We start from the raw sequence: 25,327 nt of genomic DNA, 5'->3' as shown, positions 1-25,327 counted from the left end.
CATATGTGACACTGGGCGGGCTATCCAGGTGCTTGATGGACGGCTGATGTATGATTACTATTTAGTTCACTAAAATTGACGGTGGATCTTGACTTTGATGTAATGAAGGTTTGCCCAAATATAGTAAAGTGAGGTCACTTCATTAATAATATTCTATCATATTATAGTTTATTATATCTTATTACGTTTTATCACTATTATATTATATCGTATTATATCAATATTATATATATTATATTAGGGTGGGGTTTGGTTACAAAGTCGGTTTTTCCTATAAAATGTACAAAGTCATAAAACACCACAATTTCAGTCATAAAACACACTCAAAACCCATAAATAACAGAGTGAAGAACACTAAAACACAATATCTAAATCCTAACAGTCTATAAAAACTTCAAACATACCATCGCAGAACTATGAATATAAAACACAAAATGATAATCAACATCAAACACACTTATTATCCAAAACAAAAGACAAAACCTACATATATGACGTTTTAGTAATTCTTTTTGTTATTTGTGGGTTTTGAATGTGTTTTATGGCTGACATTGTTGTGTTTTATGACTTTTTAAATTTTGTAGGAAAAATGGACTTTGTAACCAACTTCCACTCTATTATATTATACTAGTTTATAGTCTCGTATATTACACAGACTGAATAATTAAACTTGTTTGTTTATAGAGCACAATAAGATAAGTAAATGTACCTGATAGTCATTCTACAAGCTTGCAATCCTTAGCTCATAGTAATCAATGCCCAACTCGCTTATAAAGTGTTTAACAACTCTTTTGAGAGGTTTTTAATTATTTTTACATATTTTCGTTAAATACATTCGAGAAACTACAGCATATTTCAATCACCTATACTATAAAGTTTGAAGTATCGAAAAACCAAAAACTAAACATAAATTATTTCAAAATTTAGACAAAGAACCTACATTGTTACATTTTAATAAAATATTTTAGTTTTTTTATATATTAGTTAATTATTATTTAATTAAATTCAAACTTAGTTTCAAATTTTATCAATCATAGATTTGTGGTGTTGTTGATCAAAACGGTTATACTGGTTGTCATTTCGAGTGATTATTATTATTATTATTATTATTATTATTATTATTATCCGCTTATACGAATTATTATTATTATTATTATTATTATTATTATTATTATTATTATTATTATTATTATTATTATTAGGAGTATAAATGAGGAAACCAATTGGTAAGAAGAAGTTAGGTCGTGGTTGAGAAAGTTGCGAAACCGAATAAAGCATAAAGAACTTGGAAACCTTTTTTACGGCGACTTTTTTGAATTAGGCTACCGTACTCCCTAAATTGTAGAGTTTCATTGCCCCATTCTGACCAGACTAAGATTTCATAGGGATTGAAGGAGGATGGAAACAAATTGTTTCTTTATTGTACAATATACTAAGTTTATTAAAAAAATTCCTATACTAACATTTTGTTATTGGCTAATTTTGTTATTGTTTTATTTTATATATATATATATATATATATATATATATATATAGAGAGAGAGAGAGAGAGAGAGTAAGGTTAACATACAAAAAGCCTTATCATACATCACGTAGGAGACAATGGTAACCGTTGGATCAGGGGTATAATCACGCATGGGACCACATAATCACGCATGGAACCACATAATCACGCATGAGACTATAATCACGCACGTTCTATGATAATAACGCACGTTATATTTTTTGTCAGGTATGTTAATGTAGGTTAAGCCTTGAAGTACATTATACTTTCTCTCTCTCTCTATATATATATATATATATATTATTTTGTGATTGTTTAATTAAACATAGATTAATTTTGTTATACATAGATTATTTTGTTATACATATAGAGTAAAGTTCCCATACAACTAACTTTAACGTACTAAACACACGAATAGCATGAAAAAGGCAAAAAAACGAGGTGGCATTTTCGTAGTTATTTGCCTGTAGGGTAATTATCAAAATTACTCTACAAATGATCTTGTAGAGTAATTTTGATCTTATATAGTAATTTTGTAAAATGTTCTTGTATAGTAATTACACATAATTAATAACATGATTGTTTTTATTGACACTTTCGATGTAATTTTTTTTTGTGTGGTTGGTACCGATATACGATTACAATTTGTTTAAATTAGGAAGTTCTTTTGCATCGTTCGTTTCGATGTCTAGAGTTTGAACCACAGCTACAATGAACCGAACACATGTAGATATTATTTTTGTTAATGTTACGCCTTTTTTGTTTTATTTATCCTTTGTCATAGTGTGCGATACCGATTGAACTCTCACCACGTCCCCCCTAGAATGCCCTTTAAATTAAAGTCTGCGGTCTATATTAACTCTTCCTTACACCATGCAAGAAATTAAATTTTTATTTTTAACTATTATAGTTAAAACTAACTTTTAACTATATACATATTTATTTTACCGTGTTGTTTGCTTTTTTTATTGCCGTTTCTAGCACCCTTCGCGAAGTGCGGGTTCTAATGCTAGTTAAATAACTTTATAAATCTAAAATATATACATTATATTTTATGTTTAATCATTATCTATAATCAATATAACAATCCTGAACTGACACCCTTGATAATTTTTCCGACACCCTAAAAATATTTAAAATGTCCCAATATGTCTTTAAATACACCCCGTATGTGAAAACCGAGCCCGAAATATAACATGGCATTAAAAATAAATAAAAAACAAAGAAAATAGGGTTCAAGCGGGCCGCGTAAGGTCTCACTTAACCTTTACGCGGGCCGCGACAACTTAAAAACCTGGCGCAGCCCGGTGCGGCCATGTGTCCGACGCGTGTTGACCCTACCTGATGACCCGGATCACCTACGCTTTGACCTAGGGTTGACGCGGGCCGCGTAAGCCTAGGCTTACCTTTACGCGGGCCGCGAGAAAGGCAGATTACAGCCCTATAAATTGTGAGCATCGGCCTTCAGTTCCGATCGTTCAAACTTTCTTTTCTTTCTCTCAAATTAAATAGTGGGCATTATACCCGAGTCTAATACCCCCCTAAATAGCGAAGTTCTGCTACGATGTAAGTATTATAACCCCTGGAGACGTATTAGATACTTTGCCCGATTGATCTACGGTTCCGTAACGGCTGTTGTGGTTCTGCCCGACGTAGTCGTTGGAATGCCGTCTCGGGGAGGGTATTACTAATATTAAAATGAGTTATTATACTAACACACGTGCATTTGTGTAATTTATAGATTATCACCAGGAAACCCTAAAGGATAATCTAAAACAGCAATGTGAGTAATCCTCTTTTTGTTAACTGTTTTTACAAAACCCTAAACATCTTTCTATGCGAATAACAGTTATTGAGTATTTGTAAGAATACAATTACAGTCGGTATCAGAGCTATGCCACTGATTCAATCACAGAAGTGTTCTGCTGACACCAAAATTCAAAGTGTTAGGAAATAAATTATGGAAATACGTGCATAATTGTATTTTCTTGTTATGTGTTATCTGACTATCTGTTAGTTTACAGTATGAGCGACCAAGGACCATCTGACGCGTATCGTCAATTGTTTGGTTCGCCTAGAAGCGAAGGCACCTCTTCTTCTCAGCCTGCCCTCTCGGGGTACTCTGCTGATACGGAAGAAGGAATCTTTGTGTTTAAGGCTCAATCTGAAAAGCCATTTCCTCAGAAAAAGAGGGGATGGTTCAGTAGGGGAGCACATGAGCGTAGAAAGCGTATGAAAAAGTTACAGGAACAGCGAATGTTAGCCGCAGCCAAAAGAGAAACCGATGCATATGCCCATGATATGCTTAATAGGGGTATAACTAATATCCATATCGTAGCAACCACTGCAGCTGACCCAAACCTGGAGCAAATGGTAGCACCCCAACCACAACCACCAATTCCTGACCAACCCATGGAAATAGAAAACCCTGAAAACCAAATAGAAATGCATGATTTCAATCCGGAGGAAATACCTAGGGTACCTGCACCAAATCCCCTAGACCAAAATAATTACGACCCCTGGTGGGATGATGTTAGGGACTATGTGCAACGCTACCCGATACAGGAAAATGTGCCCATGCCCAACTTAGGAGTCTACCCAGGGTTAGATCCTTAAGATCCCTATTACGATAATGATGCATACATTAGGGAGATCTTAGAGAATCCCTACCCGTACCAGGCCCCGTACCAGGATCCCGCACCCCAGATTCCCATCCCAGTCCTAGAACCTGCACCCCCAATGAGTGCAGAAAACGTACAAGAACTTAGGACTTTCAGTGAGGAAATTTTAGAAAGCAGTGAGAGAATGCGTCAGGTGGGAGAGCGTCTCGTATGGAAATACGACGAACGCAGTATGGATTTTTGGATGAATCCATATCCATGAATGTGATGGTGGGAACGGTAGAAATAATAATAGTAATATAATAATAATATATGTGTGTATGTGTTAGAAAAAAAAAACTACGGATGCATATTACTAGTATTGTAACTTTACATTTCAGTCGGTATTGTAATTTTAATTTCAGTACTGGTGTGTAATAGATGCATAATATATGAATAGAGTAAAAGTCGCAATGTTCGACGCTTTTGACCAAAAGTGTGTGTCATGTGATTGGCTATATTCAAATATTATTTGTGATATTAATATGTGGTAAATGTGTAAAATTCAGATGGACAACGAAGTGAATCAGGAAAACCAGAATGATAATATCCAGAACGACAACCACTCGAATAATGATAATTTGAATAACGAGAATCCGAACAACAATAACAATGGAAACCATGTGGATAATAGTGCTATCCAACACATGGTGGCACAAGGAATCATAGATGCAATGCAATTTATTATCCAAACTGTTAAGGAAGTTGAAAATAAAAGTAAGCATAGCAGTAAGCGACCAACTGAACCTGAACACAGCGTGAACAATGGACCCGTACTTCAAGCGCCCATTCCTAAAACAAGAAGAACCATGCCATATGGTTATTCTTACAAAGAATTCTGGTCCTGCAAACCAATAGAATTCTCAGGCAATGAAGGACCCATTGCAGCTCTACGCTGGATAGAGAAAACTGAGGTTGTTCTGAAAATAGGCAAATGTGCTGAAGAGGATAAGATAATGTTTGCTTCGAATCTGTTTAAGAACTCAGCCTTAGAATGGTGGAACACTATCCTCCAGTCAAGAGAAAGTGATAGGGTTTATAACATGGAATGAGAGGAATTTAAAAACATGGTAGAAAGGAAATTCTGCCCTCCCAATGAAAAAGAGCAGATAGCAAATAAGTTTCTGAACCTTAGAATGACCGGGGTAGATAGTAAGGGATATACTACCACATTCTTTGAAAATGCTAGAATAGTACCAACCCTTGCATCACCTGAACCGGTATTAATCTCCCTTTACATCTGGGGATTAATCGGAGAGATTAGACATGTAGTCAAGGCAGCTAGACCCCAAACTATAGAAGAAGCTGTAGAACTAGCCAATACCTTGACTGATGAACTGGTACGAACTAGAGAAGAAAACCAGAGGAGAAACCTAACCCAAAGACTTACTCAAGAATTCCGTTCTGGGAATTCCAACCGTAGGAATGTAGGTTCTACCTCTGCGCCATACTGCAAAGCCTGCAGAAAGAATCATTCTAGAAGATGCTCTACTTACTGCAATTTCTGCAAAATACCAGGACATAAGGAAGAAACTTGCAGAAGGAAACCAACAAATGGATTATTGTTCAAATATGGAGAAAAAGGTCACATCAAGCCAAACTGTCCGAAATTGGCTCCAGCTGAAAACAACAAGAACACTAAAAATGCTAGAGCATTTGTTTTAACTGCAGATGAAGCCAAGATGATTCCGGACGTCATAGCTGGTACGTTTTTAGTTAATGATATTTTTGCTAAAGTATTATTTGACTCTGGTGCAAACCAAAGTTTTATTAATACTTCATTTTGCAAACTCCTAAATCAATCATTAACTAAACTGCCACAAGAATGTCTAATGGAAACCGCAAATGGAGAAACCGTTAGGATTTCTGAAATCTTGCAGGGGGCAAGAATATAATTTTTTAATCAAGAGTTTATTGCAAACCTTTACCCAATGAATCTGGCAGGATTCGATTTTGTGTTAGGAATGGATTGGTTAATAGCCAATAAAACCAGTATTTTATGTGATCAAAAGTCAATTCAAGTAAAGTCACCAAGGGGTGAAAAGATCATAATTAAAGGAGATAAACCATCTAGATCCACAAAATTCATCTCTGTGATGAAAACTGCAAGTTATATAAGAAAATGATCTATAGTGTATTTAATTTCTATAATCACTAACACTAAAGGAAAAGAACTAAAAGACATTCCAGTAATGTCCCAGTTTTCAGATGTCTTTCCAGAGGAATTGCCAGGGCTACCGCCAGACAGGGAAGTTGAATTCAGAATCCATCTGCTACTAGGGATAGCACCGATTTCCAAAGCACCTTACCGTTTAACACCCGCCGAAATGCAAGAACTGAAGAAACAATTAGACGAATTGTTAGAGAAAGGATTCATACAACCAAGCTCATCGCCATGGGGATCACCGATATTGTTCGTCAAAAAGAAGGACGGATCAATGCGTATGTGCATTGACTACCGTGAATTGAACAAAGTCACGATTAAGAATCGGTATCCATTACCGAGAATCGATGATCTGTTCGATCAACTTCAAGGAGCTCGATTTTTCTCTAAAATCGATTTAAGATCAGGATATCATCAATTAAAGGTACAAGAAGAGGACATTTCTAAAACCGCATTCAGAACAAGGTATGGTCATTATGAATTTACTGTCATGCCATTTGGTTTAACCAATGCCCCAGCCGCATTTATGGACATGATGAACCGAATATGTAAGCCATATTTGGATAAATTCATAATTGTCTTCATAGATGATATTCTAATTTACTCTAAAAGTAAAGAGGAGCATGTAAGGCACTTGCACTTACTTTTAAGTCTATTAAGAAAGGAAAAGCTTTATGCAAAATTTTCAAAGTGCAAGTTTTGGTTAGAGCAGGTACAGTTTATTAGACATTTAGCTAATCATGAAGGAATTCATGTGGATCCAACAAAGATCGAGGCAATTACCAAATGGAAAACCCCTGAGTCACCAACCGAGGTTAGAAGTTTCTTAGGATTGGCCGGTTATTATAGAAGATTTATTCGAGATTTTTCTAGAATAGTCATTCCCTTAACTAAGTTAACCTGTAAATCTGTTAAGTTTGAATGGGGACCAAAACATGAAGAAGCCTTTAGAATCTTTAAGCAAAGATTGACCCATGCACCTATACTAGCGTTACCAGAGGGAATTGAAGACTTCGTAGTCTATTGTGACGCTTCTAAGTTAGGTTATGGATGTGTATTGATGCAACGTCAAAAGGTTATAGCTTACGCCTCTAGACAGCTTAAGAATCATGAAGAGAATTATTCAACCCATGATTTGGAACTAGGAGCTATAATTTTTGCCCTTAAGATTTGGAGACATTATCTCTTTGGTAGTACGTTTACCGTATTCACAGATCATAAGAGCTTAAGATATGTTTTCGGGCAAAAAGAGCTAAACATGAGACAAAGACATTGGATGGAATTGCTTAGTGATTATGATTGTGATATCCAGTATCATGAAGGAAAGACAAATGTAGTGGCAGATGCTTTAAATCGAAAGTATCACGAAAAGCCAAAAAGGGTACGTTCTCTTAAATTAAATCTACAAGTAGATTTAAACGATCAGATTAGAAGAGCACAGGAATCAGTAATCAAGGAAGATACTGAAAAATTAAAAGGAATGATTAAGGAATTAGAACAAGGAACATATGGAATTTGGAGATTCCATAAAAAGAGAATGTGGATACCTAAATTAGGAAATTTACGTCACCGTATATTAGAAGAAGCTCATAAGTCTAAATATACGATGCATCCAAGAAATGATAAGATGTACCAGGATTTAAGGAAAATTTTTTGGTGGATAGGAATGAAAAAGGATATAGCAGGTTATGTTTCTAAATGTTTAACTTGGTCACAAGTTAAAGCTAAACATCAGAAACCCTCAGGTTTGTTACAGCAATTAGAAATGCCAGTTTGGAAATGGGAATTGATAACAATGGATTTTGTTACCAAATTACCCAAAACAAGAAAAGGTAATGATACAATCTGGGTGATTGTAGATAGGCTAACCAAGTCAGCTCATTTCCTACCAATGAAGGAAACTTTTAGTATGGAACAATTAGCCAAATTGTATGTAAATGAAATTGTTTCATTACATGGAATTCCTTTATCAATTGTTTCTAATAGGGATAGCCGTTTTACCTCTCATTTTTGGTCAAGTTTCCAAAAAGCAATGGGAACCAAGTTGAATCTAAGCACAGCTTACCATCCTCAAACGGACGGACAAAGTGAAAGGACAATTCAGACAATGGAGGACATGCTTAGAGCTTGTGTAATTGATTTCGGAGGTAATTGGGACGATCACCTACCTTTAATAGATTTTTCTTACAATAACAGTTATCACACAAGTATCAATGCTGCACCATTCGAAGCACTTTATGGACGAAAGTGCAGAACCCCAGTCTGTTGGGCAGAAATTGGGGAAAAGCAACTATCTGGACCTGAGATAGTGTAGGAAACAACCGATAAAATCATTCAAGTTAAAGAACGACTGAAAGCAGCACGCGATCGACAGAAGAGCTATGCTGATAACAGACGTAAGCCGTTAGAATTTCAAGTAGGTGATAAGGTATTGTTAAAAGTCTCTCCTTGGAAAGGAGTGGTAAGATTCATCAAAAGAGGAAAGCTAAGTCCTAGGTATATTGGACCTTTTGAGATTATTAGAAGAATAGGACCTGTAGCCTATCAGCTACAACTGCCAGAGGAAATGGCAGGAATACATGATGTATTTCATGTATCTAATCTCAAAAAGTGCCTAGCTGATGAATCACTCGTAGTGCCTCTTAAGGATATAGAGGTAAATGAACAACTCAAGTTTGTAGAAAGGCCTCTACATATCGGAGACAGAAAAATTAAGAATCTCAAGCATAAGAGATTAGTTCTGGTCAAAGTAAAGTGGGACTCCAAAAGAGGACCTGAGTACACATGGGAGCTAGAATCAGAAATGCGAAGGAAATATCCGCACTTGTTCCAGTAGATCTTGAGGACGAGCTCTAAAACAAGGTGGGGAGGATATAACAATCCTGAACCGACACCCTTGATAATTTTTCCGACACCCTAAAAATATTTAAAATGTCCCACTATGTCTTTAAATACACCCCGTATGGGAAAACCGAGCCCGAAATATAACATGGTATTAAAAATAAATAAAAAACAAAGAAAATAGGGTTCAGGCGGGCCGCGTAAGGTCTCACTTAACCTTTACGCGGGCCGCGACAACTTAAAACCCTGGCGCAGCCCGGTGCGGCCACGTGTCCGACGCGTGTTGACCCTACCTGATGACCCGGATCACCTACGCTTTTACCTAGGGTTGACGCGGGCCACGTAAGCCTAGGCTTACCTTTAGCGGGCCGCGAGAAAGGCAGATTACAGCCCTATAAATTGTGAGCATCGGCCTTCAGTTCCGATCGTTCAAACTTTCTTTTCTTTCTCTCAAAATTAAATAGCGGGCATTATACCCGAGTCTAATACCCCCTAAATTAGTGAGGTTCTGCTACGATGTAAGTATTATAACCCCTGGAGACGTATTAGATACTCTACCCGATTGATCTAGGGTTCCGTAACGACTGTCGTGGTTCTGCCCGACATTGTCATTGGAATGCCGTCTCGGGGAGGGTATTACTAATGTTAAAATGGGTTATTATACTAACACACGTGCATTTGTGTAATTTATAGATTATCACCAGGAAACCCTAAAGGATAATCTAAAACAGCAATGTGAGTAATCCTCTTTTTGTTAACTGTTTTTACAAAACCCTAAACATCTTTCCATGCGAATAACAGTTATTGAGTATTTGTAAGAGTACAATTACAGTCGGTAAATTTGGGGTTTTGTATACAAAATTTGTTACCACCTGGTAAAGGAGTAACATGACCATAAGTCGGAACGACATTACCGTGTGGTGGTAATTGATATAACTTGGAAACAAATGTAATTGCGGATGCGCCCTCAATACTGTTCAATGCGACTTTTTTCTTAAACTTGATTAAACTGGGATTCACTCACCAGTATTTCCCACTGACAAAATGTTTTTAAAACGCGTTTCAGGTAACAAAATATGAAAGCCAAATAGAAGCCAGCTGGACAGCACTGAAGGCTTGGAAAAGTGGCAATAAAGTTACCTAAAAGAAATCGATGTTTTTCTTAAATAAAAATAGGATTTATTCCTATAAATGAAGTGTAATGAAAACTTGGGTTTTACCCGTGTGTTTAATATTATGGAAATGTGGTATTTTACTCTGATTAAATATTTCCTAACTACGGTCCTGATGAAAATTTCCGCTGCCAAATCAGACAATAACGTGATACCACCGAAACTGGCTCGCGGCCGCCCGTTCCCGGGGATTAAGGATCAGGGGCTGCGACAATCAACAAAATATTCTTTACTATAGTAAAATATATTTATTTGTTAATAATAACATAATATATATATTTTATCATAGTTCTTTATATAATATTTTTAGTTGGTTATTCATAAATTCCTTTAAATACAAAGTATAGAATATACATTTAATATTATAATTAGGTAGCATGGGAAATTTCCATGTGACATTTTTTTGGAATACCTTGTTAGAATTTAGATTATATCATATTAGAACATGTGTAGGGTGAGGTATGTGGTTTGGCTTTTTTTTTTTAAAACTTGACGTTCATGTCATCTTAACTAAACTATTCGGTGAAAATACGTACTGGTTGTCATTTCAAGTGATTATTATTATTATTATTATTATTATTTTATTATTACTATATATTTTACTATATATTAAAAATACAATTGAAATGAACAATTGTTTTATTATATTATAATTAATATACTAATGCAATAATTAGTTTTTTTTTGCTTTCTTAGTTGGATAAGCTTGGTGTCAACCAATACAGGTACGGTCCGGTTCATTATCGGTGCATGAAGGTAAAAATCGGCACCAGCCTGATATGGAAAACGCCAAAAGTCGGTACCGGATTGTAACACCCCGAAAATAAAAACCCTTACCTTGAAACTTTAAAGAATTAATAAACAAGAAATTACTAACTAGGAATATAATCTAGTTAAGTTCAAGTCTTGAAATAATGCATGATATGGCTAAAACACATTAACTTAAGAACAAAACAAAGCTGGGGGACTAAACTTGTCAAATTAGAAAAGTTGGTTACTACTAGTAACAAAACCAGACCAAGCACACCAAAATTGGTGTGTCTGGTCGATCAAGAGAAGAGGGGCGACAGGGGGGTTCTCCAAACCCTAGCTTCATACCAAAATCCTTTAAATTGAAGCCCCAAATCTGTCTCAAATCAAGTTCTAAACACAAATTAATCATCACCTCGCTGTAGGGATTAAAGGTATGTAAAATCTTGATATTTTGTCCATCTTGAATTCTAGGTTAAGTGTGAAAAACAAGAAATTCAACTTGATTGTTGATGCATGGCTGCAATTAGAAGGGTTATGAGGTTTAGGATCAAACCCTAGATGATTTCTTGACATAACCTTGTATGATACTTGTAGGGTTACATAATCACCATTGTAGATGAGTAGTGAACTCCAAGAAACTTGATAAATGCAGAATTTAAAACTCTTGTTCTAACACAATCTGAAACTTTGAAGTGATTTCTGAAATGTTAATGATAAGATATGTGCAAAGTTGTTTAATTAAAATGAAATCCGATGATAATTACAAGATATGAACTTGGTAATGATTGTGGGAAAATCTGACCCGTTAGGTGTTTGTTGAAATGCCTAAATGAGGATTTAAATGTAAAATTTTGATGAAAACGCAGATTTGATCATGACTCATAACAATGTGATTATGGCCATGAAAAGTGTACTAAACAAGTTGTAAAACTAAATTTTCTAGGCAAGGAGTCCGGATCATCAAGCGGACAAGCCGGAGGGAATTCACGGGGAAAAGGCGTGCTCTAGAGGTACGAAAATACCGTTTCGTTACGTAAAGGTTAATTATTGTTTTCTTTATGTCATAGTATAAAGCATGGTAAACAGGATAGACCCTTGTGTCCCGAAAGAGACTTTGCGTCTTAAACAAGTGAACGGGTCAAAACAAGTGATAAGCATGAATCTTGCATGTCCTGAATGGTGTGTAAATTCAGCACCCAAACGGGTCAAACAAGTTTTAGTAATAAGCAAGAAGCAAGACATTATTACATAATGCACGATTTACATGACGTGTAAGCCGTGTAGCTAATACCATAAGCAAGTTAAGAAACTTTGCTCTTAATATAGGAGTTAAAGTTTAGATATTTGATGCATGACAATAGCACAAACGACTAACTAAATGCCTTATAATTTAGTTTGTAAGCTAATCCGTAGACATGCCCTCATGAGAATAGTTGAGTATTATCATAAGTTAAATACAAGTATGGAGAAATTAGCCCAGCCGCTTAACAATTTATGTGAAATTAAGCTGATTGAAGCTCGAAAATAACCAGCAAAACTGCATTTGAAACAAGGGGGGGGTTTTTGTACAGGGCACACCGTAAATTAGGGTGGTACCGTAATTTACGGTGGCCAGTATACTGTTACGGTGGGAACCTACTGATTTACGGTGAGTTCCAAATCGTCCAGAAGCCACCGTAATTTACGGTGACACCGTAAATTACGATGGAGCCCAGCTTGATGTGATTTTTAATTTAATCTCTTGAATAACGTGTTCGAATTTGGTTGAATACGTGAAATTTTAGAACCATAATGCTAATGCTTGTTTAAAATTTTTAGTTTTCAGGTACCCAAGAAAAAGGATGATGATCAAGCAATCGAGTCGAACCGAACACACATATTATAACGCTTCCGCACTTGATCTTTTGTTTTGTAACTATGTAAACACTCGTAGTTTTACCTTGAACATCGTTTTCTAGGTTAAACTTGTGAATGTTGTAACTAGTTAGTTTTTAAATCTTCAAAACATTTTGTAAACTCTGAAGTTTTGGCACGAAATGTATGGTCCTAACTTATAAACAATTAGTATTATAAACTGGGTCTTACACGGATTGAGTTTGAAAATCTTTTATTTCGGGAAATTCGGTACTGCTACACGATACCATTTGCTCATCCCTGATCACGGGTGCCATAAAAACAATAACAACATCGTACAACTTTTTTTTGTTGACTTTCTTCAACTTTTAATGATTTCTTTTTTTAGTTTCAGGGGTAGGGATGAGCTCGGTGGCAACCGATACCGAAAATACCGGTTACGGTACCGGCACATGAAGGTAAAAATCGGTAGCGAACCGGTACTAACGTCAAAAGTCGGTACCGAATTGGTACTTAGGATCCTTCGGTTTGGGAAATTCGGTACCGGTACCCAGTATTATTTGCTCATCTATAACCACGGGTTTCATACGAATAACATCATTAACATACAACTTTTTTTGTTGATTTTCTTTCGATTATTTTTTACTGTTTTTTACATTTTCTTTTTATTCTTGTTAGTGGTTCCGCATGCAACGCGCTCATAGTGATTTCAAAACACATGCAAACACAGACTAAATAACAAAAGAAGTTCGCCGCAACGCGGCTAGGATGATAAACCTAGTTATTATAAACGAGGAAACCTATTGCTAAGAAGAAGTTGGGTTGTGGTTGAGAAAGTTACGAAACCGAATAAAGGAGAAAGAACTTCGAAACATGTTTTTATAACGGCAACTTTTTTGTATTAGGCTACCGCACTCCCCAAATTGTAGAGCTCTGTTGCTTCACTCCGACCAGTCTTAGATTTAACTTTTTTATACATAATTTATTTTTAAAAAATGTTACGCCATAATAACGGGCGTTTTTTTATTTAATATAAGTACCATATTGCTACATATACTAAAAAATCACGTTTCAACTAATTGATATGTTTTACTAGTTATGGTGTGTTTTATATGATAGCGTGGTGTGTTTTATAGTTTGAATTACCCGTTATGGTGTGTTATACAATAGAACACATCGTGAAGAACCCCAAAAATTATAAATCACAACGTCAAGAAAATACAAAGACATGTCATTCATGAATCATAACTTGTATAACACCACATAATGAAACCGATACCTGAGAAAACACAACTTCAATAACTACACAAATGCATTTCGTTCTTAAAACATAAACTGCTATAACACATTGTGAATAAACATATGATAAAACACATCGTCAAAAAATTGCTCATGAAGGACTGTAACCGGTAAAACACATTATCAAGAAATGTTTCATGCAGGATTTGTTTAAATGCAAAAATGTAAGCTATAACACATTGTAAATGATTTTATAACTGGTAAAACAAAACGTCCAAAATTTGTGAAGAATTAGACTTTAGACATTTTTTATCCATAGAATTCAATTGAAACAAACAAAAAAATTCGTGAAGAGTCATCGAATGATGCGTGATTCGTAAGTATGTAACTTATACTTTTGAATTGATAAAAGATAGAGTTTCCTTAAAAATCTCCTTTTATTGTTTTATAAAATATTTTCCAAAAATAACTTAATTATTTAATTACATTTATGTCATTTTATTAAAATTCACTAGATGCCACATGTCACCACAAGAACACTTCCTACACTTTGTTAAAAAAATGAACTTTGTAGCCAACTCCCACCTAATACGGTGATACTCGGTAGGAATGGGATCGGTAAATTACACGTACCCTTACTAAAAATACCGGTACCAAATTTGAATAAAAGTTGGTATCGAATATATTGGTACGGTATCATGCGGGTACACATATCGGTACCGGTATTTCATTTCGGTACCCCCTTTAGCACTATTTTTTTTCGAGGACTCTGTTGATCTTGGTACCCGTACATGTACCAAATAGGCTTAAAAAGATACGAGTACCAAATAGACTAAATCAATACCGAATAGGCTAAAAAGATAAAAAGAAACCATAATACCACCATATGAAAATAAAACATATCAAATTCGGTACCAATCGAATGTTTACCGAAAAAGTACCGGTACCTATGACGAAAATACCGAATATATATGTCCCTACTTCGCTAACAGAACAATAAAAAAAAAAGCAATTTATGTATCTACCAAAAAGCAGCATCTAAGAATCTTACATGTTTTTGATCACATTTGAGAACCTAGCACATACTTAAATGACCTATAAAACCGTTTCAATATACATGCCCACAAGTGACCTTAATGTCAAAAATAGAATACTTAAAGAAACCTCATAAATAACAAACAATATATGTAACCATCTAAGTAGGAGTGCATTCCCTTGTAAAAAAACTGTCGATCCAATCATCGCGGACAAATGTTTGAAACTCAATACTGCCCCGTGCACGATACAAAACGTCACGCATATGAAAAATGATATCATCTACAATCAAGGAATTCTAACGCTTTAGCCGAAGGTGTTAAACCATGTTGAGAAAGGTACTCGGGATTACAGAACTTGCTTAAATGCCTCATCCCACTATCACACAAAATTGTTACAACAGTATGACCCGGGCCCAATAATCTCGCTAGTCTCACTGCTCCAACACAGTTCATTGCAGAAGAACTTCCAATAAAAAGCCCATCATTCTTCAACAGGAATCTGATCAATGAAAGTTAAATATTGACTATAGTTAAATATTGCAAAATGGGAGGGTTTTTTAAATTAAAATAATTTATCATTTTTTACATAAAAACAATTTAGGAGACTGTAAGTTTATATTAGTGTGATTACCCCTCAAAATGTAACATATTTCAATTGTACTCAATGTTTGATAATTGGCCCGTTTTTTATTCTCAGTCAATGTTTGTTGAGATTTGGCTTGTTTGACCCGTTGGAGACAACTATAACCCAAACTGACCCGTTTATGGATAAATGGGTTGAAAGCGCCACCTCTAGTGGCAAGATTGGTGGGTCGTGTGACGATATAGGTTAGATAGATAGTTTCAGTATGGGTTAAATTTGCCAAGACGGGTTGACTCGGAAACTTATTTTTGCTCTTTCTTAAGTAAACGGGTCGTTTCAGTACGGGTTAAAATTACCCATCTGAGATGAAACAACCTAATCGGTCCATTAAAGTAAACGGGTGGAAATTGTCACCTCTACTACAATCTAATACAGGCATAAAGCATAAATATTAAATGTTACATGACATGATTACCTATAATATACATATATATAGAGAGAGAGAGAGAGAGAAAGTATAATGTACTTCACGCCTTAACGTACATTAACGTACTTCACGAAATATATAACATGCGTAATTATTTTTTTGACCAAAATAACGTGCGTGATTTTGGATCCCATGCGTGATTATGTGGTCCCATGCGTGATTATATGTTCCATGCGTGATTATACCCCTGATCCAACGGTTACCATTGTCTCCTACGTGAAGTATGATAAGCCGTGAAGTATGTTAACCTTCCTCTCTCTCTCTCTCTCTCTCTCTATATATATATATAGGGTAAGGTTCATGCGAGAACCACCTTTATTGCGAGAACCGCAAGAACCAATGTGAACACAACCTAAAATAGCTAAAAAAACCTTAAAAAACCTACCCCCCCCCCCCCCCAACAAGCTAAATGCTAAAAACTAAAACCCCCCAAAAAAAACCTAAACCCCCCCCCAAAGCTAAAATGCTAAAAACTAAACCCCAAAAAACCTAAAAAAATAAAAAAAAAATCTAAAAAATTTTTTATGTTAAAATCGCTACTTTTAGTAGCAAAAAAAAAATATAAAAAATATTAAAAAAAAAATTTTGTGTGTTTTTTTAGCTATTTTTAGGCATTTTTGGTTGTGTTCACATTGGTTCTCGCGGTTCTCGCAATAAAGGGTGGTTCCTAACGGATCTTTGTCCTATATATATATATATATATATATATATATATATATATATATATATATATATATATATATATATATATATATAGGGTAAGGTTCATGCGAGAACCACCTTTATTGCGAGAACCGCGAGAACCAATGTGAACACAAGCTAAAATAGCTAAAAAAAACCTAAAAAAACCCTAAAAAAAACCTAACCCCCACCCCCCCCCAAAAAACCTAACCCCCCCCCCCCCCAAGCTAAATGCTAAAAACTAAAACCCTCAAAAAACCTAAAAAAAACCTAACCCCCACCCCCCCCCACCCCCCAAAAACCTAAACCCCCCACCCCCCACCCCCCCAAAAAAACCTAACCCCCCCCCCCCCCCCCCAAAAACCTAACCCCCCCCCCCCCCCAAAAAACCTAACCCCCCCCCCCCCCCCCAAGCTAAATGCTAAAAACTAAAACCCTCAAAAAACCTAAAAAAAACCTAACCCCCCCCCCCACCCCCCCACCCCCAAGCTAAAATGCTAAAAACTAAACCCCAAAAAAACCTAAAAAATCTAAAAAAATCAAAAAAAAATCTAAATTTTTTTTTTTATTTTTTTACTATTTTTTATGTTCAAATCGCTACTTTTTGTAGCCAAAAAAAAAAAATTTTTTTTTTTTTAAAAAAAAAATTTAAAAAAAAATTTTTTTTTTTTTTTTGGATACTAAAAGTAGCGATTTTTATATAAAAAATAGTAAAAAAATAAAAAAAAAAATTTTTGGGTGTTTTTTAGATTTTTTTAGCTATTACTGTTTGTGTTCACACTGGTTCTCGCGGTTCTCGCAATAAAGGGTGGTTCCTAACGGATCTTTGTCCTATATATATATATATATATATATATATATATATATATATATATATATATATATATTCTTGGGAGATAAGGATTGATTGCGTACCGAGACATTTCGACAGCTTCAATATCAGTGCCTTTAAAAGCTCCATCAAGTTGAGCCATTTTAAAATTTTCCGTTAATCTATTAATCCCAATTCCTTCGGTTATAGTATCAAATGGATTCTTTAATCTCTTTCCTTCAGCCTCTTCTTTTGTGTACATCACTCCCCTTGTAACCTTGTTAAACAAACCGGAACCAGGCGGGTCCACAAGAAAACACTTTATCCCCGGGTCTTTTTCCTTTTAGAAGAATAAAAAAGTAACATTAGTAGTTATTACAAAATCAGAGGGGTAGTAATTTCAACCCGTTTATGGAAGTGGGTTGTGCTTTATCTTAAACAATTTAATTAATAAAAACTAGTAGGTTCTAAGCGCGCGTTGCGGCGGGTAGGGTTTTAAACATCGAAACGTAGATAAAAACAACATATGGTTACGATAAAATTATGTGTTGTCCAAATAAATGTTAAGGAACACAAAAATAAATTTAAAAATAAAGGAAGTAAAAATTTAAACGTAGATAAAAATAAGGAATTATGTCCACGTCTACTATTAATAAAATGTATGTATAATTAATAAAAGTTATTAAAAAACCTTAAGAGTTATTTAGTTAACTAAAACTTTAAAACCTAGCATTTAAACCTAGCGCTTTGGTTAGATTAATTTTTTAAACTAAATATGAATATAAAGAAAACAACTTATAAGAGTTTAACAAATTTTCACATTTGAATAAATTGGATAAAACCAAAAAAAAATATTAATAATATTAAAGATAAATACATTTGTAGCCTCTCATTTTGTATGAGAAAAGAAAGCCAAAATAATATATTATTATAACAAAAAAGTTGAAACTTATAATAAAAAAGTTGAAACTTGAAAAGAACTATTTATATATAATTTAAAATACAATATGAAACAAATTATTATGACATTTTTACCCTTGTGCACATAATTATCATCCTTGAATATATAATGGTATTTTGGTAATAAAAGTAGAAAGTAAGGTTCCTTTGTATACTGTAGCTTATGATGTCCTTTAATATATACTAGTTATAGCCCCGCCCGCGTTGCGGGGCGATGGCCGAATAATGAGCGAGTGTTAGGCAGCTCATTGACACGAAAAACAATTAAATCGAGTCAACCAACTAAAAAAAACAGAATTTTATTTTGAACTGGTGGCGAAAAGGTGATTTTGAGTTGAGGGCAAAACCACAATTTTATTTTGAATGGAGGGAAAAATCGTAATTTTGAGTTGGGAACAAAATCGTAATTTTATTTTGCGCTAGGAGCAAAATCGTAATTTTAAAGAGGGGGCAAAAACGTTATTTTAGAATGGATATAAAATAATAAACTGGTTGGTCCAATGGGGGAGTGCCAGGCAAAGTCGTAATTTTGAATTAAAGGCAAGATCGTAATTTTGAGATGGGGACAAAAATGTAAATTTTATTTTGAGTTAAGGACAAAAACATAATTTTAAAATGGATATAAAATAAAAAACGTGTTGGTCCAATGGGGGAGTGCGGGGCAATAAACCGAATATTTCTCTCTCATAACATGTATGTCTGTATAGAGGGCAAAATCGTAATTATATTTTAAGTTAGAGGCGAAATCATAATTTTGAGCTTGGGGGGGATCATAATTTTATTTTGAACTGTGGGCAAAAACGTAACTTTGAGCTGAGGGTAGAATTGTAATTTTAAGGTAGAGGGAAAACCAAAATTTTATTTTGAACCGGGGGCAAAACCGTATTTTTAAACGAAGGGCGAAACCGTAATTTTAAACTGAGAACAAAATTAAAAATGAGTTTTTGAACCGAGGGCAAAAGCGTAATTTTGAGCTAGAGGCAAAATTATAATTTTATTTTGAGCTGGGGGAAGAACGTGTTTTTAAACGAAGGACGAAAGCGTAATTTTAAACTGGAAATAAAATTAAATTTAAAAAAGGTTGGTCCAATGGGGGAGTGCCAGGCAGCTGCCTGGCACTATTCCCCCAGCTTCTAAATGTATAAGTAGGAAATTAGTGAGCTAAACGACAAGGGTGAACGGGTCAAATAAATACAACTGTTAAAAGTTGCTTAAAGTCTAATTTTTAATGCATACAACCTCCTAAAATGTCTTAATAAAAACTTTGGAGAAACATAAAAATAGATTAGAAGGTTAAGTTTATGTAAACAATATTAATTGAAAAGGTTAAACATAATAACTTAAACGTAAACATCTAAGAAAGATTCTTGAATTATGAATTATACTTTTTATTTTAATTATACGTAATTTTGTTCCAAAAATCAAAAACTGAACTGTTGCTAAAACCAAAAAAACGAAACCGAAACAACCGAAACCGAACGGTTTTCAATAACCAAAAACCGAACCATTCGCACCCCTAAATAACACCGTTTTTGTAATAATAATTAACGGATTCTTTATTTATCAAAAATTAGATAAAAATCTAGTAGTAGTGGGCCAACCCAACAAGCTATGAACTACAAAGTGACCGATTTCAACCCAATCCCGTTTAACAACCTTCCCATATAGTTACTTCTATTAAAACTAAAAAAGGCACTGATACGTTGTGGCTGACCTTTAGAAAACGAGAAACACCTGCGACAGTGCCACCTGTACCTGCAGCGGCAATAAACGCATGCAATTTGCCACCTGTCTGCTCCCATATCTCAGGTCCAGTCCCTTCATAATGAGCTCTGTAGTTTGCCAAATTCTCAAATTGATCCGCAAAAAATCCACCTTTATGCTCACTAGAGACTATCGCACCTTGTTGTCCTTTATCTGACGAATATCCATTTGTATTCGTAACATTTTTTGTGTCTGTTTGATTTATGTCCTGCAGTGCTAGTTTATTTGCTTCTAACGCCCTTCGTCTTGCAATATTGACAAAATGATCTTTGTGAGTTATTGAAACCGGCCTAACCCTTTCAACTGTTGCTCCAAGGGCCTCTAATATTTCAGACTGAAAATATATATTATAAAAAATAGTGAAAAACAAGTTACTATATAGGAAATGAATAAAATGATAATTAGACAGATACAACTGCAGAGATAAATTATATAGTAAAATGCCATTTTCGTCCCTGAGGTTTGGCCAATTTTGCGACTTTCGTCCAAAGGTTTGTTTTTCCGCATCCGGATCCAAAAGGTTTAAATCTTGCCATTTTCATCCGGCTCGTTAACTCCATCCATTTTTCTCCGTAAAGTCAGCGGTATTTTCGCCATTTTGTTAACTTAAAAGGCAATTTGGTCTTTTTCAGAGTATTCAGTCTTTTTACATAAAGTGAAAAAGATTGAATTGCCCTTTAAGTTAGCAAAAAGTCGGAAATACCCCTGACTTAATGGAGAAAGATGAATGGAGTTAACGAGCCGGATGAAAATAACAGGATTTCAAACTAAATGATCCAAATGCGGAAAAACAAACCTTTGGACGAAGGTCGCAAAACTGGCCAAACCTCAGGGACGAAAATGGCATTTACTCTAAACTATAACAATAATGAAGCTTATAGTTTACAAATTTTTAACCATCCATACCTTTTCAATTGCAGCATCATCTGGGATAACCACGTGACACTTGCATCCATACGCAGGAGCAACTGTTGCAAGACTTATTGCTGTGCTCCCAGCGCTACCCTCTGTAACTACACCGCCTTTTAACAGTTGTCCGGATTCCAAGGCCTATGAAAGTTTAACAAAAGGCTAATGCGTAAGAATAATAAAAAAATCCATCAACATAAAGGTCTCATGATGTGTATTAAATCAAACCCATGTATACTATTACTCAACTTCACATATGGGCCAACATATGCTCATACTCCGTTAACTTCATATCACAGATATATAATTGAGTTGATTACTGTTTTCGTCCTTGTGGTTTGTCAAAAATTAGTATTTCAGTCCATTAAATTAAAAATTGCGATTTCAGTCCCTGTGGTTTCACTTTTGTAACCATTTCAGTCCACCTCGTAACCATTTTAGTCCCTGTACTAATAGAATAAATGGATTGAAATGGTTACGAAAGTGAAACCACAGGGACTGAAATGGTTACGAAAGTGAAACCACAGGGACTGAAATCGCAATTTTTAAACTAATGGACTGAAATAGTGATTTTTGACAAACCACAGGGACAAAAACAGTAATTAGCTCTATATAATTTAGTGGTTCCTAAATGTAGCCAAACTAGTGTTATACTGTTATGCCACGCCCGCATTGCGGGGCGCTAAACCGAATATTTCTTGGTTTCATAACATGTGCACATGTATTTTGGTTATTTGTACATAATACTTATAACATGAACTCAATAAAAAATACATCGGGTCAACCAATTACACTAAAACACTTACATAGTTTTGCTAAAAATAACTAAAACGATGGAAAACCTGTATTTTTGAGTTGGGGGCAAAATAGTAATTTGTCATGACCAATGAGCGAGTGTTAGACAGCGGTTTGACACAAAAAGTTACATTGAGTCAACCAAGTAAAACAAAACACTACTATAGTTTTGAAAAAAAAAAATCTAAAACGATGGCAAGACTACAATTTTAACAGGGGCAAAATTGTAATTTTTGAAATGGGGCCAAAATCATAATTTTAAACTGAGGGAAAATTCGTAATTTTAAGTTGGGGGCAAAACCACAATTTTATTTTGGACTGGGGGCAAAATCAAAATTCTGAACTGATGGCAAAATCATAGTTTTGAGCTGGGACAAAAGCATAATTTTATTTTGAACCGGAGACAAAAACGTAAATTTGAACTTAGGGCAAAACCGTAATTTTTTAAATGGGGACAAAATCATATTTTTGAATTCAGGACAAAATCGTGATTTTAAGCTAGGGGCAAAAACAAAATTTTATTTTGAACTGGTGGCAAAAACATAATTTTAAACTCAGAACGAAACCGTAATTTTAAATTGAGGATAAAATCGTAAATTGTTTGGACCAATGGAGAAGTGCCAGGCAAACTGCCTAACACTATTCCCCCAACTTATTTTTGCCGCCCTTCTCCACCGGTAATAAGCCATCACTATTCCCGCACTTTGTTTTTGTCAATATAGGTAATAAGCACAAGCAGCAGCATTACAAGTTAAGGTCATCTTATTAACTTTCAGAAACCGATGAGTCCATGTGATGATCAATTTGTTTACATGTGCCATTTAGACACAAATACTAGCTGGAATCTATGTTAACCACAGTAGAACTTGTTAAAACAATTGGCCCACAGCTTAGCACCTATATAAGCCATGTGGAACAACTCATGGGTATATCGTAAATCCTACCATTATAACCTCGTTATCTTGTGTATATGTGCATAAAAATATGTTGTCAAAAGCGCTCAAGGCGGAAAAGCACAGTGCACCATACCCGTTGTGCCCTGAAAGGCACTCTTTCAGGCGACTAGGCGCAAGTTAAGTCCAATACCGACCAAAAATCGTCTGGAACCTCTAAATAAGCCCGGAATCAACCTAAAAGTCTAAAACAGCCTAAACTAACCCTAAACAAGCCTAAAACATGCCTAAAACCCCTAAGACCACCCGTAGTGGGCGTCTTCTCCCCCCAAACACGCCAAAAAACGCCACCGCCCCCACCCCCGCCCGCGTGTTTGAAGGTTTTTTTTTATTTAATTATATTTATACCCCCTTTTAACATAATGCCCCATAACCCACATCCCCACTACACCCCTTTTAACATAATGCCCCATAATGCCCCTTTGCTGACTGGACCGCCACATGGCGCAAAACGCCCCAGGGTGGGGGCATTATCTTCCCCTTCCACTACACATGGTCTAAGGGTGAAAGGGGGACTCCATGTGAACCAAAAGCAACCTACCAATGAGGGAGTGCCACCTCATTTTGAATCAAATGATCCAAAAGAACCAAAATCATAAAGGGCACTCCAAAATCGGGTTCATGAACCAAAATTTAGAACGTCCCTTTCTTTAAACCAACGACGGAGTGCCACCTCATTTCCCCGACTTCCCACTCTTTGAACCAAAATTGGGTTCATAAACCAAAATCCCATCCCACTTTGTTTATGACGGTGATCCATTTAGTACCAAACCCCAGGTGCCCCCTTCACCCTAAAGATGGTATCTTTTACTATGCACCTAACTTCAAAACGCTAAAAAGCCCTTCGCTTTTTAAGCGTCTAGCGCCTAGGCTCCAGACTAGGCCTATGCGTGTTGAGTGCGTCTATGTGCGTTGACAACATAGGTAATATAGCATTTCATTAAAAAAAAGTTCAGAAAAACCAATCATAAGTAGGGCTGCAAACGAACCAAACGAACACGAACAAGACCTTGTTCGTGTTCGTTTGTTAAAAAAATATATGTGTTCGCGAAGCGTTCACGAACACTTATCGAACGAGATTTTATGTTTGTGTTCGTCTGCTAAGGAAAAGAACTTTTTCGTGTTCGTTTGTGTTTGTTTGTTAATTTTAGGCAACGAACGTTGACAAACACAAATGAGCACAAACTAATGTTCATGAACACAAATGGAAAAAAACGAACGCAAACAATCGTTCATGAACAGAATATATAATACACTGACACTTATTAGATATTTCATTTGTCAGAATTTTGAAGTATTTAAATAAATATAAAAACTAAAAACACTAATGAACTATCGAACACAAACGAACACGTTACCGAACGTTCATGAACAAAAACGAACGAACATGAGCCCGGTTCATGTTTGTTCATTTAACTAAACGAACGAAATTTCTTGTTTGCGTTCGTCTGTTTAATAAACGATCGAACACAAACGAACTTCCCGCCGAACGGTTCACGAACTGTTCGCTGAACGTTTGGTTCGTTTGCAGCCCTAATTATAAGTATATCATCCACTATACTAAAGAACACAATTTTATAACAAAATTATAAAAGCAAAATACTAAATTTACCTCTTCAATGATTTTAACAGCAACTCTATCTTTAACACTTCCTCCAGGATTCAAAAACTCCGCTTTCGCAAGAATCTGATTAATAATAATAACATTAAACAAAGCATTACTTCACATATTAATATACATATAAATTCAATTAAAATTAAAAAAATAATAATATATAACAATTACTTCACAGCCAGTGGCATCTGAGAGGCTATTGATTCGAATAAGAGGAGTGTTGCCAATGGCGCCAACAATTCCATTTCTCTTCGGTTTGTTGTTGTTGTGAGTTGTTATTAGGGTTTTGTGTTTCGAGTGAGATATAGCTCGGCGTCTGTTGGTTAACAGGTATAGAGAGTATAGGGATAGGGAGAGAGATGCTATGATTGCAATCAGTTTCGCCGGTGCCGCCATCTCACGGTGGTCGGAGGTTCTGACGGCACGGCGGAGTTGAGTTCTTTGACCACCGGTTTAATTTACTGACTAGAAGAAGACTAGGCCCAAACAGTAATGTCTATAGCTTGAGGCTCAGCCCATCAAGTCTTTCAGAATTAAGAGCCCAT

At 35.4% G+C, this 25,327-nt stretch overlaps 1 protein-coding gene and 1 long non-coding RNA gene across 2 annotated transcripts; one reads left to right on the top strand and one right to left on the bottom strand.

The window, feature by feature from the left end:
• Positions 1-11,371: 11,371 nt before the first annotated feature.
• Positions 11,372-13,152, top strand: LOC110939462. Its single transcript, XR_002592274.2, has 3 exons — positions 11,372-11,525; positions 12,038-12,104; positions 12,913-13,152. It is a non-coding gene; the product is annotated as an uncharacterized LOC110939462 (long non-coding RNA).
• Positions 13,153-15,184: 2,032 nt separating this feature from the next.
• LOC110942118 (cysteine synthase 2) lies at positions 15,185-25,295 on the bottom strand. Its single transcript, XM_022183838.2, has 6 exons — positions 24,954-25,295; positions 24,780-24,854; positions 21,417-21,560; positions 20,461-20,844; positions 17,891-18,126; positions 15,185-15,723 (listed from the first exon to the last, which is right to left on the bottom strand). The coding sequence occupies exons 1-6, from the start codon at positions 25,176-25,178 to the stop codon at positions 15,501-15,503; spliced, it is 1,287 nt and encodes a 428-aa protein (XP_022039530.1). The 5' UTR covers positions 25,179-25,295; the 3' UTR covers positions 15,185-15,500.
• Between the last annotated feature and the right edge of the window lie 32 nt (positions 25,296-25,327).

Source organism: Helianthus annuus, chromosome 5, assembly GCF_002127325.2.
Source record: "Helianthus annuus cultivar XRQ/B chromosome 5, HanXRQr2.0-SUNRISE, whole genome shotgun sequence".
NCBI classification, from domain to species: Eukaryota; Viridiplantae; Streptophyta; class Magnoliopsida; order Asterales; family Asteraceae; genus Helianthus; species Helianthus annuus.
This window is presented reverse-complemented; position numbering and strand designations above follow the sequence as displayed.

Excerpts from the sequence above, each read along its gene's own strand:
- LOC110942118 (XM_022183838.2), bottom strand. The coding sequence starts at position 25,178 with ATGGCGGCACCGGCGAAACTGATTGCAATCATAGCATCTCTCTCCCTA. Across the intron at positions 21,561-24,779 it reads CTGTTAAAATCATTGAAGAG|GCCTTGGAATCCGGACAACT; the intron begins GTAAATTTAGTA and ends AAACTTTCATAG. Across the intron at positions 18,127-20,460 it reads GTGTTTCTCGTTTTCTAAAG|GAAAAAGACCCGGGGATAAA; the intron begins GTCAGCCACAAC and ends TTCTTCTAAAAG.